The following is a 16,145-nucleotide window of genomic DNA, read 5'->3' on the forward strand; positions in this document are numbered from 1 at the left end:
GTTTTCCGTTAATTTAACTTAAAAATAACATGAAAAAAGAGAAAAAAAATGCGAACGCATCCAGGAGAAAGACTTGTTCCATTTAATGGCACTGTCCTCCTCCTTACCGACAGCCCAATCGTGCTTAACACAAACGCAATCTTTGGCATAGGATAACTTTGATGAACAATCACTAGACGGCGACACTTACAGGTGAAAGACAATGCACTCAATTACCCTTCTCTGTCTTTTCTGGAAATTAAATCGATTTCATTCATAGCAATTTCGCGTTAGCGACAAACTCTCAACTTTCCGCCGTCTGGCGAGGACCTTCCGGACTGATTATTTTGCCGAGGAATGACGGGATTCTAAATAATCGATATACTGTTTGACTCCTCGTTATTAGACGCCAGAAGGTCTTCTGCGCGATGATGATTGTTCGTATGCTTGTGCGTACCGCACACGACATTCCTCGAGCGACTAGCTCCTGCGAGTGGTGGCAGTGAACTTTGAGCCTGTTTGTGGATATAATATACATTTATTTTCCACGGACATATGGCCATTTTGCATAAAACGTTGCTTTTAATTATCATCTTTGACACACTCCGGTTACACGATTGTACCGATAATACCGAGCCCTGAAGGGACGTTGTGTCGGGTGTTATGTAACTTAGGCTGGACGCTCAGGTGAGCGCCACGTTGACCGTGTTGTACCCGCGATGATGTGAAATAATCGAAGAGCTTGACTCGAGATCGAAAGCGTGTGATTATAAAGGGAAACAAAACGCGAAACTAGAGAAACGTACAACGATTCATTCCCCCTATGTAAACGGACTCCGAAGTTTATGTAAAGGAAAATCACCACAACGGCCCAGTTTACCCTATCAACCTGCGGCTCGAGCCGTTACGTAATGGAAAGTCAGCTACCTGTATCGCGAAGCATTGCCTCTACACAATTTTCATTTTAACTCAATCTTTAATTGGAGTGAGTCACATTCGCTGACGTAAATAGCCCGAGTTACTGGGTCATTGTTCTCTCGTGATGAACGGAATTTTTTCTTTTTATTCTGTTTCCTTCTTCTGCTTTATAAGTTCTCACTTTTTTTTTTTTCTTCCTACGAGTCGCCGCGTGGCGCCCATCGGGCAATTCACTTATAACATACATATATATGTACGCAGTTTCGGTGATTTCAATGCTCGGATAAAAGTGAGAGGCGTATATCCTTGCCATTTGGCCGGCCTTTTGTGGAATGATTTCGATCGGGACTTCAGCCACTCTGTAAGACGAACTAGTTGAACATATGCCGGTTACTGTTCTGTCGTAATTGACCGCCAGAAATTATTTGATTCTAGTTTTTTTTTCTTTCTTTTTTTTTTTTTCGTTACTTTTATTTCACCGCTTTCGATACGTCGAACATTTTACATTTCGCGACGGGAGAGAGAGTGCTTTCACTCGAGGAATACCGATCTTCAAGATCGTCTTAGATTTTAACTAATTATCTTTGTAAATATTTTTCCGGAATAAAAACTATTTTTATACTCCCATTGAAATTGTTTCCATGAAATCTTGATACTGTTAAGCTGACTTAATTCGGAATAAAAAAATTTGAATTAGATCCGCATCTCGTACCTCATAAATCAACGGTGCGAGTTGCGAAATGATTTTGAAACGGATGAGTCAAAATCAAAGTGACCTTAATTATTTATTCGAACACGTTCAATTTCGCAATCTTTGATGTTAATTTTTATCATTTTTCCGTCGCACTTCAAAATTTATTGGTCAATAAGAGTGTTCGTCGATCGTCATCCTCTGCCCTCTTCAACATTATAATGCGAGTATAATTAATCGACAACCTTCGTAATATCTGCAGTCGCCAATGTAGGAAGGAGAAATGTCGTTGAAAGTTGACTCGTCGAAAAATAGCTCACTTCAATCGAACGACCGAGTCTCGATCTTGTTCAACAATATAACAAACCTCGGCGTTCGATCTCGTGGCCTTCGTTTTTATAAGGCTGCCGCCTGCCTGCGCTTGCCGGTTGACGAGCGAAGCGTTCATCTCACCAGCCGTTAGTATAGGTCAGTGTTCCTAACGGCACAATTCGTACAGTCGAGGACGTTCCACGGATTTAAAAGGCTCGAACGATATCCAGACCGTCGAAACTCCCAAACGAAGAAGATTCGATCCGATTGAAACAATTTACTTCTATGTCACATTTATGCACATTTTATGGGTCCATCGATCCGAGTTCTACCGACTTGGATGATTTCTAAAAAAAAAAAAAATTATCGGACACCAAATGATAAATTTTCGAAATTCTCCTGGCAATGAAAGCAGGATATACATAACGTCAACTTTTTCGTTTTGTTTTCGACCAAAAACGACGCTGCAGGCTCTTCGATTCCTCAAATTATTCTCCGCGCTGTGGAATGAATATACATTGCGGTAAACCACTCGACGTATTTGTACATGAAAACGAACGAAAAAATGCTCCATCACAATTTCTTTCGCGGTAAATAGCTAAGTTAAAGACGACCTTGCTTTGTCTAACGGGCTTTGTACGCTGCACCGTATAGTTATGTATTAATTTTCATTCTCTCCATTTCTCAAGTTCTTCGTCCGGAGTTCATTGTTAAACCAGAAATGTCAGGATCACGATCACGATCGCGGCGACGACTACCTACCGCTTTTGCAACATTCTATCGCGCCTCGATCACTCGAGGAGTACAATTTTATTCTTCTCTCACTCGGCGCAATCAGACTGCAAAAAGTGATCGGCGTAGACGAACGGAATCCAACAAATCACCGTCGGTACGCTCAGATCCATCCGATTAATTTCGTTTCACGTTAGCGGTCAGGTGCGCCGAGATATACGGCGACGGAAAAAAGGTCTAAAACATCCCGCGGTTCACGTACGTCCTCCTCGATAATCGTTCGAACGATCGTATTGAAATGTTCTACAAACTCATCGTAGAAATCGAAGAATTATAGAAAGCATGTTAAATTCGCGGAAGATGATGAGTTCCAATATCGTAAACCGACAACGAGTTTCAGGCGTTCGACATCGCAGCCAACGTACGAGGTATCCTGAAATTAGGAAAGTTCCAACGTCGGATACGCACACGCGACCAGTATACCGACGTATATTCAAGATAAACGGCATTGCACGCGTCACACCTGGTCAACTACTTACGAAAGGGAGAGTTCAGCCGGCGTTATTACCCCCTTTGGTCGTATCGGAATTACGAATTAAGTATTTCACCGTAATAATGACGACATTATGCCGATGATAATGATATTCTCCTGCGGGACGTTGTAAACGGCGCTGCACGCTATCGCGCGACAACTTCACCTACGCCAACTCCGGTCTAACTTGTACGAGGAAAATGCACGGATACATCGGTAGAAAGAAAAGAACACGCAGGTCCGGATACACGCCCGCTAGAAGGGGGTATAGAAAACCAATAATTATCCCGGCTATATGACGAGGGGTCTGAAAATGTCGTCGATCAGTTATTTTAAAACCCGTGTACGAGTCGCAGAATTCTGTTCAGATAATTGTTCTGTTTTTTTTTTTTTTTTTTTTTTGCGCGCGCGCGCTCTCAACTCTCGTCGAAATCGAAATTATGTGCGGACATGTTCAGTTCCGGTTTCAACAATAAGTAGCGTACGCGACTCTCCTGAAATTACTCCGAATAACCGACGACGACCGGCACGCTATATTGTTACGTCAGCATCGAGATGACTTCCGCAAAGAAATAGTCTTGCTCCGAATCATGATTGGCCGGTGCGTTTGAACCTCAATGATCGGAGCTGTACGTGAATACGTTGAATAGAAATTTTTGAAGCTGCGCTATTCGGAAACGGGGAGAAAATGCTCGCGGTTACTTTCGTCGCATTATTTTGTGCTTTGAGTCTGAATTCTTCCGACTTCTCCGAGGCGATGCCGGTAGCCGGAAAGCCGGTGATCGCGGAACGTAAATCCGTAGCAACCAGGTCGGAAATACCGGCAGCGATCATCACCAGGGACAAACTAATCGAGATCGCTCGTTACGCGATGCGTAGGGTGGCTTCGAGGTTCAACATCACTCTTCAAACCACCGCAAGTTCCGAGAAACTTCCTCGTTACGTGGAAAAAGCTAACGTCGTTTCTCGACGCGTCGACAAAGCCGAGGCCAAGCCGACCACTCTTCGTTCGAAGTACAGTTACGAAGTTTTTGGAAATTCCGATCCAAGTGGACGAGGAGATTCCATTCAGGGGTTGGCACCGCCTTGCAAAAAGGACGACAAACTGGAAGATTTCGGTTCGCTAGTTTTGGACACATCCGTCATCGATATTGGAAAAGAAAGTGTCAACGGTGATCATCGATTGTCGGCGAACGGCGTAGAGGGTGGACCGTACCTGATGGTCGAGCCGTTTCTCGGCTATCCCGGTGGAAAAAAACCACCTGAGTCTACCACTCCTAATCGTTACGACTTCGAAATAATACCGAAATTTCCCGAAACCGAACCAGTTCCCGCGAAGCCGGAAAAAACCACCGAAGTCGCGACGAAGGAAAAGGATCAGCAGCAGCCTCCGTCGCCTATAATATTGAAGGACTTGACGATCGAGCCGATTCCGTCGGGAGAATCTAAAGGAGGAGCCGCGATGTCCGTACCTTTCGAAGCTGTGATAACGTTCACGAGACAGCACTCTGCGTCGCTGCCGAAATCGAAAATGTCGAGAGTCGACGACATGGAGGTAATTCCAACGAGGGATCCTCCGGATGATTTTCCGCCATATTTTGAAACGGTTTACACGCTGGAGAAAAAAATGAACGACTCCTCCGGTGGTGCGAATTTCACCAAAGTCCACCGAAACGCCGTCAACGAAGTGGACGTTGATAAAAAGGACAAGACCAATGACATGCTGAAAAGGCAGACACCGAAGATCGGCGACATATTAGGCATGCTCGGTATTTCCACGAAAACTACGAAATTCGGCGGAAACTCGAAAAATCCAACGCCTGCGTCTGCCCTTATCGCCAGTCCGCCGAGAAAGACGAATCCATTCCAAATATCGAACAACAAACCCGAAGAGGTAGGAAATTTATCAATACTCCTTGGGGTTGGGACGGTGAAACGTTAGCTTCGGTACCGGTATGGTAATTTGTATGTAAATTAGAATGCAAATGAAGAGGTCGCTCCATGTTCGATGTGCCAGTGACATTTTATTGTCATTGTTATAAATCAGAGAGAGTTTCTTACTCGACGTTCGATGACCTCTTACCTAAGCGAGATCAATTTGCAGGGAGGTGCTAATCGTACGTCGCTTGCGTGGAATCGGTCTTTGGTTCTCCGATAATCGCCCCTCGATATTGCGTAAGATCAATGTCAGAATGTTACAACTGCTGATTTTATGATACTTATTGCGAGACGTTGAATCGCACGCTAATTTTTCCATGTAATAAGATTTTTAATTATCGGTTATAAGTGACGTCGATCGGTTGAAATTCTACGGTATCACGTCAGCCTACTACCGTATCCGCAATTACACCGATTCAAAGAGCCGCTAACAACAAACTTGATATACTTCAGCCGTGCACGGGGTTGATCAACCGAAGAAATGGAAAGACCGCTCACATGTTACGAAATTCTATCGACCGCTTGACTTTTCAAACGACGTTTCCTTCGTCGAAATTGCAGAGTGCTTGTAATAAGTTGTCGAAGTATGTCGAGCAAAACATCTAATGCACACGCCACACTACACTCAGGCAATTGCGTGCGTGGACTTGATTACTAACGATTTGTTTCATGCTCGTATCCCATATCTCGTTTTGTTTCAAGGCAAACGGACTAAAATCTGATCACGAAACATCGAAATCTTCTTACAGTTTGAATGGGAATCCACGAAATTCCCATAGGTATTCTAAGGACAGTAATTGGACACTGAAATAACAGCCCATGTAATGACAAAAATATTTTTGCATAATGATGGAAGATCAAAATGTAGTTAACATCCATTATGAATGTTTTTATCGACGATCGCTCATCCGCAACTCGTGTGCCTAACATTTTTTCTTTCCTAATTTCATCATTCCACATTTACTAGGCTCGAACTAATGAGCCAGTGCTCCATGCTTTGATTTACTTCAGATCACAACGACGCCTCGAACCCGCGACGGTGCGATGTTCCAGAGACAAGAAATCGAGGAGTCGTCCGAAGAGGAGGTAAATGATCGATTGAAATCTTTGACAAAATTGAACCGCATTTTTCCATTAAAACTGCACCCGTAGTAATGAATTGCCGCTGTGTGGTACAGCCGATATGATTTCCACTCGTAATTATCCGTGTATCTGTATTACCTAATAATTGTATAACGTTGAGGACTTTCATTTAATTTCCGTTTCTCGACTGACAGGCTTGTCATTGATTAATTACGAACTATCTGCATCTCGATCTCCGTCTAAATCCGATATGACCAAAACCAGATAATCGATAAGAAAGAAATTTGAAATGATTATAATGTCACAGGAGGAAGGAGGATCGCTGGGATCCGTTACGGATCTACTTCCCCTGGTTCTACCCATCCTGGAAGACCTCAGTGACGTATGCATAATTTTTCTTGACAAATTTAATTTTTACTCAATAAGATTTTTCGAACCGGTATTGTCGTCGATTTTCAGCCGAACACCGACACAAATGTTGCCGACCTTCTTCAAGCCGGTTTACCCTTGGTACAAGGCCTGTCGCAAGTGAGCTAATTCTTTTCTCATACTTTCCGTATATCCGACTTACGAATGAAATCATTCCGATCTAAATTCTATCAAGGGCGGGGGAGACGGAGAAGGAATCGACTTCGTAGGCGTCGTCACACCAATTCTAACGAGCTTGTTCGGGGTGTGTATAAATTTCCTCATTATCCTGCGACTCGTCGTCAGATCCTTGACTAATCATTTTCACATCCCTCATACCCTACGATTCGCCATCTGATCCGAATCGTTCGTTTTTTTGGCACGACGATTACATGACAGCCTAGTCGCAACGGCACCGGAACGGTTCTTCAAGCGATCCTTCCACTGGTGCTTCCATTGCTGACTCCGTTCATCGCACCTCTAATCGGTCCCCTGGTTCAGGCGAGCACAAACGTAAGTTTTTCACCCGACGTTATGCAAAGGTGTTCTTTTGTTATTTCCAATCATACCGGACTCTGAGAATGATCAAATTTTCAGCCTGGAGACCAAGGCGGATCATCGATCGTTCCGGTGATTCAGGCGCTCGCCGGACCCCTGAGTCTGGTGAGTCACGCGAAACGAACATTAGACCCGTTTAATTTCACGAGTAACACCGTCGGATTTTCTACGTTTCTTTCAGCCGGCCGAACCTGGTGGCATTTCACCCGCCGCAGGACTAATATCCGGGATTATAGCCAGCCTCAGCAAAGTGCGTGTACAGTACAGTAAAGAGAGAAAAATTAGTCTCGATCGCGTTCGGCGTGTTTTCTTCGTTTTTCTTATCTGATCTTCATTTCAACCGCAGGACTTGAAATCCGGTAAGGGTGGATCCGACGTCGGCGCTCTCGTCAGCACACTGGTTTCCGGGTTGATCGCCGGTGGGAGTGCGGGAATCAGCGCCGGACTCAACAGTAAAACGAAACACCCGCCTACGTCCGTGTCACACGGATACGGAACGTATGGCCAGGTAATTGATTTCGTCAATTTTCGGTTTTCGGTCGCTTCCACTCCTCTTTTTTTTTTTTACATCCTTCCTTCTCGTTTCGCGGAACCGTTGAGCGAACGGGAGCGACGGACTGCTTCGCACTGCTTTCACCCCCGTTACAGAAATCCCAGTTACGAAATGATGATTCGGTATAATCAGTTTCGTATGTTTTTCTGATCAATTTTGACACCGAGCACCGACTTTCTCCACACACTCGATCGGTTGTTGATCATCGACGAACGTCAAATATCCGGTTATAGACAACGGAGACTACCGTGGACATCTTCCCAAATCGTCACTTCTTATACGCGATCGTGAGAAATAAAATACAGATACAGCTTTTATTTCCGGTTTCGCGTCGCTCGTGAGATCACTTTTCCTTTCTAGCATCCGAGGGCATAAAACCCATCGCTGTTTTAATGCGATATATTACGTGAGAACTAACGTCGTTTAAAATCAACAAATATAACATGATAATTAGTTGGCCATGTTGATGAATATTCAAAACCTGTATACGCGCTGCGTATAGACGATCTTCCGCATCCTTCTTTTCTTCTCTGTTTTCTATTTCTTCTTTTTGTTTCTCTTCTTTTTTTCCGTCCATCTGACAGACCGGTGTCCCCCGTTAGGGTCCCGTTCCGGCTGGCAGCGTCGATACCTTCGATCTTCTGGGCGCGTCGATCAAAGAGATTTTCGGATTATCGCTGCAACTTGTGACGACCGTAGTCTCGTCGGTGACGGGGATTTTGGGTGCCAGTTCCACGCCGCAACAACCTCGACCCGTTTACGGGCCTCCGACCAACGCAGCTTATTCACGCCTAAGGTAATCCAAAACCTGGGAAATATTTCCAATCGACAAACGACATCCTCAAAAACGATTGCTCAACTATTCCCAAAAGCGACGAATGAAAAATTTCCCACATTATTGGGTGATCGATGATTCGCCTGGGCGTTCTACCATAAATTTCATTGATTTCATCGCGTAGATTTAGTTCGAAATGACGTCACGGAATTATAGGTGATTTTGCGCTCGAAGAAAAAAATCAAACAAAAATTAATTTATGTGCAGACTTTCCAATTCGTGAGTTCGATTTATATTCGATTTTTTTTTTTTCTTTTTCTTTTTCTTATCCTGGAAACAGATTTTTAACAAAGTTCTACATGATGTGATTCAATTGACCGTTGAAATAGTTGAATTTATCCGCTTTCAATTGATGTTACTGCAATTGAAATTTTACCTCAGAAATAACGTCATCTGAAATTCATTTCTTCGGGCTAATTGAATTGGGATGTTTGTATATCGCTGTAAATTTGTACAATGCGGATAATTATTCTGTGTTACATATTGTTATTATTATCATCATCATTATTAATATTATTAGCATTTTAACTGTAATATGTGCCTACGTACATAACACAAATGAATAAGTGAAAGTCGAATACAACTCACATGTAGGAGTGAAAAAACAATAGGACGTCATTTGGTATCAACGATAAAGGTATGTAACTATATAATTACATGGGTGATAAATTTGTTCATGTAGAATATAATAAATAGATGTATATTTATAGCAGCTATCAGTACTTAACGTACACTATTTAAAATTACTCAAATGTTGTCGATCGTTTTAATTTCCATCTGTACAAATGAATATACCTATGTATACAGGCGCGCACTTTGATCAAGTTGGATAACCATGCCGGTAGAATTAACGGCGAGAAAATTTGTAAAACCTACACTTTCCTCCGATATAGATATGTGTGTAAATTGTGCCCCAGAAGTCGACCGGTAATAAAAATCAGCAAACAGAACCCAATTTTTTTTCCTCTTCATTATTTTTTCCCGGTCTACTTCCGCATGGCTCCGGCAGTAACTTGGAACTTTGAGGAAGTATCGAATCTCCGGTTACGCGCACTCTACGCTGCAGGTACGTACATAAGTAGGTATAATGCGTGTAATATATAAGCACTCATGTACTTACATATCTCCTGTAACACGCGGTATACTTATATGACGTAGTTTGTTACGCATGGAGCAAATTTTCGTTACGCCTAGCGGTGCAGTTCGTTGATATAAAAGTACATCGTGTAGGATTTGTAATGAGAAATCGTTCACCGAGTGTTCCGAGTGCTCGGGGTATTTGCGTATTACAGGATCTTCAGTCAACGGTATTACCAGGTGACGCAGCTATATACGCCACACGCAACATATTCCGTCCTGGTAGCCGCTTCATTCCAACTCCGATAATAATTCAACCGACATTATACCGTATATTTTCAGCCGTATTAACGTTTTCCACTTTCTAATATTCTTCGACATTTTACTACAACTATAGCGTATACGCGCATGCAGGTGACACGGGGGAATTTTAGGAATATGTAATTATAGTACACAAGGTGAAATCACGACCGCGGATTTTCGATTATCCGCTGCAGCTCGTTAATCCGCGATAAGCTTCGTGTTTTATCGTTTTTTAAGCGGGTATTGGAATTTATCGGTGGAATTGGATGCCGTAAACCAAACCGAACTGAGAAGTGAATTTTGGGAGGCAGAAGGATTTCTTGAAAAATAAAAAAACGGAATGCAACATTCTTAAGGAAATAATGAATCAGTTGTGAACTTTCACCGAAGTACACACAATAAGACACTTATTAATGTAATTATGAGATCGTGTTTTAATTACAGTTTACCGTGCATTGTATAGTTAATATATACGATGTATTCTTCATAAAAATTTCTCGTCCAATGTCAGGCTATAAGGCGAATGAATAAACATAGTAAGAATACTTAGTAAATGTAGTGGCGCATCTGGTTAATTTTATGCACTCGTCGCAACTATATCCACGTTTGAAAAGCGATGAGAAACTGCAACTCTCTCCCGTGAAGGTGTACGAGAGATTTTTGAATTAAAATTACCCTGTAGCAAGTGCGAAACGTTCTACTATTCAACTGTGGTATATTGTCGAAGAGATAAAATAGCGAAACTCATACGTATACGTATATCGGCAAACGAGTTATTTATGCGCGTTGAAGTTAAATTCGAAAGAACTAGCGCATTGAAAAATAAAAAGTAAAATGTACGTACGTTTCGGGTTACGAGAGCCGAAGATATTAAAGCAAGATTACATGAACTTTCGCCTTTCTGCCGAAAATCTCTTACAATAAGCCGATTTGCGAATTTCAATTTGTCTCCTGCGTACTTTTGACTTTTTATCCGATAGCGGGTGAAATCTTTGCGTTACGAATACAGGTTCTAAACATGTTTTCTAAATTAATTAGATGTACACATGCTATTTTTTGGTTCTGACCAACGATATAAATAATTATAATGTTATGTAAACTCGTTTCATTTATTCAAGCTCATACATTCACCGACCAGAATTTAACAAAAACTTGTGAGCGTATCAAATTAAGCTGGCATGAAACAAAAGAAGACGAGATAAAAAAATCGGACTTCATATATGAACAATGTTCAAAGTTTATATATCTGGAGTATTTCACAATCGGTTCTTTTTTTTTGCACTTCCGATCTCTATTTTTGCTCATGATTCTGCAGTCTGAAGAACGTGTAGGTTTTTTGATAAACTTCTCTTCAAGTACAAAGAGAAATGAAATTCTTTCCTTGTACCGAATCCTTTCTAGTGAATTTACATGCTAGCAAACTTTTTTTGGTTCCTATAATTTTTCTGTTTTTATTTTCATAAAATCTCGTTACATTTTCCACGCATTTCAACTACATACATTTGAGCGTTATTCAATAATTTTTTTGAACGGTCCAGAGTGATAATCGTACACCCGAAAGGCGTTGATATCCACGGAATGTATTGTGCGGTTAGAAATTGGCCTGCAGCTCGCAAATGAACAGATCACATGCGATGGTCGCAACGCTGTGGTGTAATACCAGTACTAAAACGTATAATATAAAAATGATGTAATTCCATAAACATGAATATTAACGCAGGTGAAGTTTGATTATGCGTTGACGTGTCCTATTGATTAATTTACAAGTGGTTATTTTTTTAAAACAAAAATAAAAAATCATATTATTCATAAAAAATCACACGTACTGTGGCTTCGTCGCAATCGGCAGATATAGGTATATATTCCACCATAATTTGTACAACGTATAAATTTTAGAGGTGATATAATTAGTTGAATTTAAATTCGTGTCTCCGTGTATGATTTTGATCGAAAATGACAAAAAAGAAAACACGAGGTATCACTCCTGGCGTTAGAAAATTTTGGTTGAATATTGATGCGATGATTTAATATTGTGGAAGTTACGTATTCGCCGCGCGGTCAGCTTTCATTCACATTTCCAAATTATCCGATTCTGTTTTTCGACTACCGCGTATATATTTTACGCAATAAATCTGTATTTCGAGATCGTCGAAAATCCAGTTTGGGTAAGATCCGACCGGAAATAAATGCAACGACTAAAAATTCATTTCCTGTTCGAATAACTTCTTTTTTTTTCAACAAACTTCAGCGTGGTTTTTATCGGCTATATTTTTATCTAGATATATCACACGGCGAATCGAAAGCGCTGATTGATCTTTCACAAATATACGTATTTCCCATTTAATATACGCGTATACATGTATTTTTCTTCATCCAATAATCCTCTCTCAGAATTAAATACAATATGCGCCCAGCTTCATCATTTTCGAAGTTACTGTGGAACTCTTCGTATTTCGTACTATAGATGATTTTTTTTTTCTCCAATATCTGCACATCAGAATTATTTGTAAGCATAATAATTAGCCGCGTTACGCTTCAACGATTCAGTTTGAATTACCGGAGCTAAGTAATACCAGTAACGATTCACATGAGATGGATGATGATAATTACAATCTAGAAAGACGACATAGACTCGATGCAACGAGTGCGTATCATCATCGAGCAAGAGGCGAAAAGAAAAAAGAAAGAAAAAGACAAAGAGGAAAAAAAAAAACTCCGAGTACAACTAATAAAATCGATGAAAATAAACGATCGCGAATAGTGAGCAAGGCGCCTGGGGCCCTCTCCGAACTGCCATTCACTTTCCAATCCTGAAGAAAGTGCAATATTCTTAACCAACTCGAGGTCGATGCCTGACCCCTGCAAGTATTTATTATAGGTATGTAGTAGATACTCCCGTGTTCCCGTCGATCCTCTCTACTCTTTCACCGCTATACCAGAGGGCGCCTCCTGATGTGACGTAACGCCTATAATTTATATAGAGGTGTGCACATCAATGTTCGATATATCTATGGTACGATGCTTGTTTCATGAAATCAAACGGTTTTTTTTTCGTCTTTTCCAGGCAGATTTGATCTGGTACGCGATGCGTGTACATTTCGGAGCCACGCATTATTACTAATTCAACGTAGCGAAACGTTGACCGAAAAAGAAAGACGAAAGATCTACGATAAATCGGTGTAATTCCGGCTCGTGCCGCCGATCCATCAACGATCTGAGATCTTACGCCAGTCGGTTCCGACGAATTATGTACACGTGCCGAATAATTTTCAGTATAAACCTGCCCACAGAAAAAGAAATTTCATAACATTATCATAATAGCTAATGAAATTTCTCAGCATCCGCATCAATTAGGTCACCGAAGCATAGACGTATACGTATATGTACGCGATATAGATGTAATGAAATTGTAGAGAAGAATGCCGCTTTGCACGCACCTCCGTTTTTCGGACCATCTCAATAATTCTCAGGGAGCGGGAGGTATCGGCCGCCAACTTTCAATTCACTCGGCAGATGTGATACACCAAAAGTATTTTGCGGAGGAATCAGAACAGTGAAAGTAAATACAATGTAATGTACTTACACACGTATCGAACGGGTGGTGGTACCCGCGTATAAAACGAGTTTTTTTTTTTTGTCCTTTTTGAATAATATCTCGAATCCGCTGTCAAATTTCTTATAAAATTTTTATTATCTCGTATAACTCTCACCTTAATTTATGCGACTTGTACGCGGTTGTAATACGGCAGCGCAGCTGTGTTGCATCTGATCATGATATACCTCGGATACTTCCTACTTCCCGTGTATAACGTGCTTATAATAATCCTACAGTTTTGGCATTCGGTTATCTCACCGGAATTGAAATTTCCAAGGTACACATATTTTCAGAGCGGAAAGCCGCCAATCTTTGAATTCTTGCACATCTGTAAAAACGTCGAGGATTCATCGCCAAAATATGTCTTACACACCCTCGTTTTTTGTTTTCCGCTTATTCGCGTACGCGCGGATTCTCCGACGCTCGTTACGCAATGTTTGTATTTTATCTAGTTTAACAAGCGGTTCGGTAATACTATACGTTCTACAGATACACGTTTCGAAATCGCGCATCGTTCTAACCGACTGTAATACGCCCCACGTGTACATTTCATTTTATTTTGTTATACATATAATATACATATATCGAGTGGCCGAAGATGGTACTTGTGGCAACCTGCCAACAAGATTTCATATAGCTTAACGGTCAAAGGGCACTCTGCGTACTGTGATTTATTATACATACGCACCGAGGATTTTCATCATATAATATACAATCGGCGTGCAAAAACTACGAGAGTAATATTCAAAGTAGCGACGCGTAGTATGCTTAACTGCAGGCGTATGAATTACATCAGAAGCTCTGCCATTTTTTCATCTCCGATCGTGAAAATCTCCGGTTGTACGAACGACGCTATCGATAATTAGTTGCAGTAAATAGGAGCGTAACCTGGAACGACCGCGACGTGAAAAATTCGAAATCGTAACTATTTGAATTTTAATTGCAAACGGTCAGCCGGAAGTCACAGCGTTTTCGAACACCTCGCGCCACCGAGGCAGTGTTTAATCGCGCAATGTAAATTCTAGCGCCGCTGCAGTCAGACTTTCGATGGTCACAATTACGTTCAAATGTAAACTCGACCCACTCGATGCAACGCGGGTACTAAATCATAGACATTTGCGAATCACTTACGTAACCGCACGGCTATTCGTCTGACTTTGCTCTGTGACCCCTAAAACCTACTTTCTAACTGCATTCTGACCTGACATCGTCTGTGCGATGCGTATTGTTTGGTCCGCGTAGCGGAGCAGACGTCATCCAGACCTCGCAATCGATGGTAAAAAAAAAAAAAAAAAAAAAACAAGAAAGGAACAGGCGAAGGAAACTATAGCTTCGGGACTGGGCGACGTCGTGGGAATAGGGACAGGTGTCATTTACGTCGTCTTGCGAGGATACGTTACGTAAATTGACTCTGATAGCTCGCGACTTTTCCCGGTTTTTGCTTTTTTTTCTCTTCCCGTCTTTCGTGCAACGGCGCGAAATCTCAGCCGAATTCGTAGCCTAAATTGAACGCGGAAATGTGCAACGATTCACAACGTTAGTACAGAGATGTAGACGGGATTTGGTTTTTAATCGCGCGTCGCCGCGTGTAATGAGGATAAATACGACGGTTGTAATTTTCTCTTGTTACTTTGTACCTTCCTGGTGATTATTAATCACCGATTACGACTGATTTTCACTCTCCGTATTCGCATGAGACGTGAATATGTTGCAACACGTAGCTTTGAGACTCACGCCTGTAATATACGTTGCGAACTACTAATGACTCGGGTTAACCGATCTTGCTCCGATTTTTCTAACCCACGTTCATCGCCGTTATTATTTTAATAACGTCGTTAACAATGACGGGCAAACCGTCTGGACGCCTGCGGAGACCCGCGACGATCGTAGAGAATGACGAAGAAGAAACTCGCGATATTTTTACTCGTTATCCTCCGCCGAATAATTAGCGGCGAATATCGAAGTAAATATTCGCTCGTACAGGATGTCGCGAATATTGAGATAACGCGCCAATCGATTTACACATTTTGAAACACCTCAGCTTTCGCCCTCGCCAATTGAATTTCAGCGGATAAAATCGGTAACTTCCATACCTACGATTTTTCAAGCCTTATTCGGCTTGCGAGAGCGAAAGTTTTTTTTGCCCGAAGAATATAGCTTCGGTCCGCTTACCTAAAATTCTTTGCGGAACGAACATCCGGTATCCTGGATTCGTGAAGAGATGTGTTTTTATAAATCCGTCTGTGTTTACTCCTAGAAATGTAGTTATAATAAAATAAGCAAACAATTATGTACGGATGTACGTACGTACATACGTTCGCGTTTGGATACGCACGCAATTTTTAAACAAATGTTTGCCATTTATTTATAAACCGTTACCCAATCGATTTCTACCGGTACATCGAGGTAACGCGTTTCAATAGTTGGCAGTCATCGTTTTGAAAAGTTCTAGAGACGCGCGTGAATCGCGCTATTCACCGGTATCGGCAAAACGATATTTTTTACGTGGCTCATTACGTATATGGCAGCCGCAAATACGTGTACCAAACATCCGGCAGTGAGGCGCCATTTTTCCGATTGTGAGCTTTCCTTATTGCGACCAAACGCGCGAACCGAGCCGCTAAATCGCGG

At 41.7% G+C, this 16,145-nt stretch overlaps 1 protein-coding gene across 2 annotated transcripts; it reads left to right on the forward strand.

Moving 5' to 3' along the window:
* The first annotated feature begins 3,616 nt into the window (after nt 1-3,616).
* On the forward strand, nt 3,617-11,569 carry LOC110117235. Of its 2 annotated transcripts, none has more exons than XM_020854748.3 (10): nt 3,617-5,058; nt 6,114-6,188; nt 6,493-6,567; nt 6,645-6,713; nt 6,790-6,858; nt 6,993-7,106; nt 7,191-7,256; nt 7,333-7,401; nt 7,498-7,659; nt 8,307-11,569. In XM_020854748.3, the coding sequence occupies exons 1-10, from the start codon at nt 3,853-3,855 to the stop codon at nt 8,502-8,504; spliced, it is 2,103 nt and encodes a 700-aa protein (XP_020710407.2). In that variant the 5' UTR covers nt 3,617-3,852; the 3' UTR covers nt 8,505-11,569. The 2 variants fall into 2 exon arrangements, with proteins under 2 accessions (XP_020710407.2, XP_048511160.1); XM_048655203.1 differs by having other exon boundaries at nt 8,289-8,448.
* The last annotated feature ends 4,576 nt before the right edge of the window (nt 11,570-16,145 follow it).

Source organism: Athalia rosae, chromosome 5, assembly GCF_917208135.1.
Source record: "Athalia rosae chromosome 5, iyAthRosa1.1, whole genome shotgun sequence".
Taxonomy (NCBI): domain Eukaryota; kingdom Metazoa; phylum Arthropoda; class Insecta; order Hymenoptera; family Athaliidae; genus Athalia; species Athalia rosae.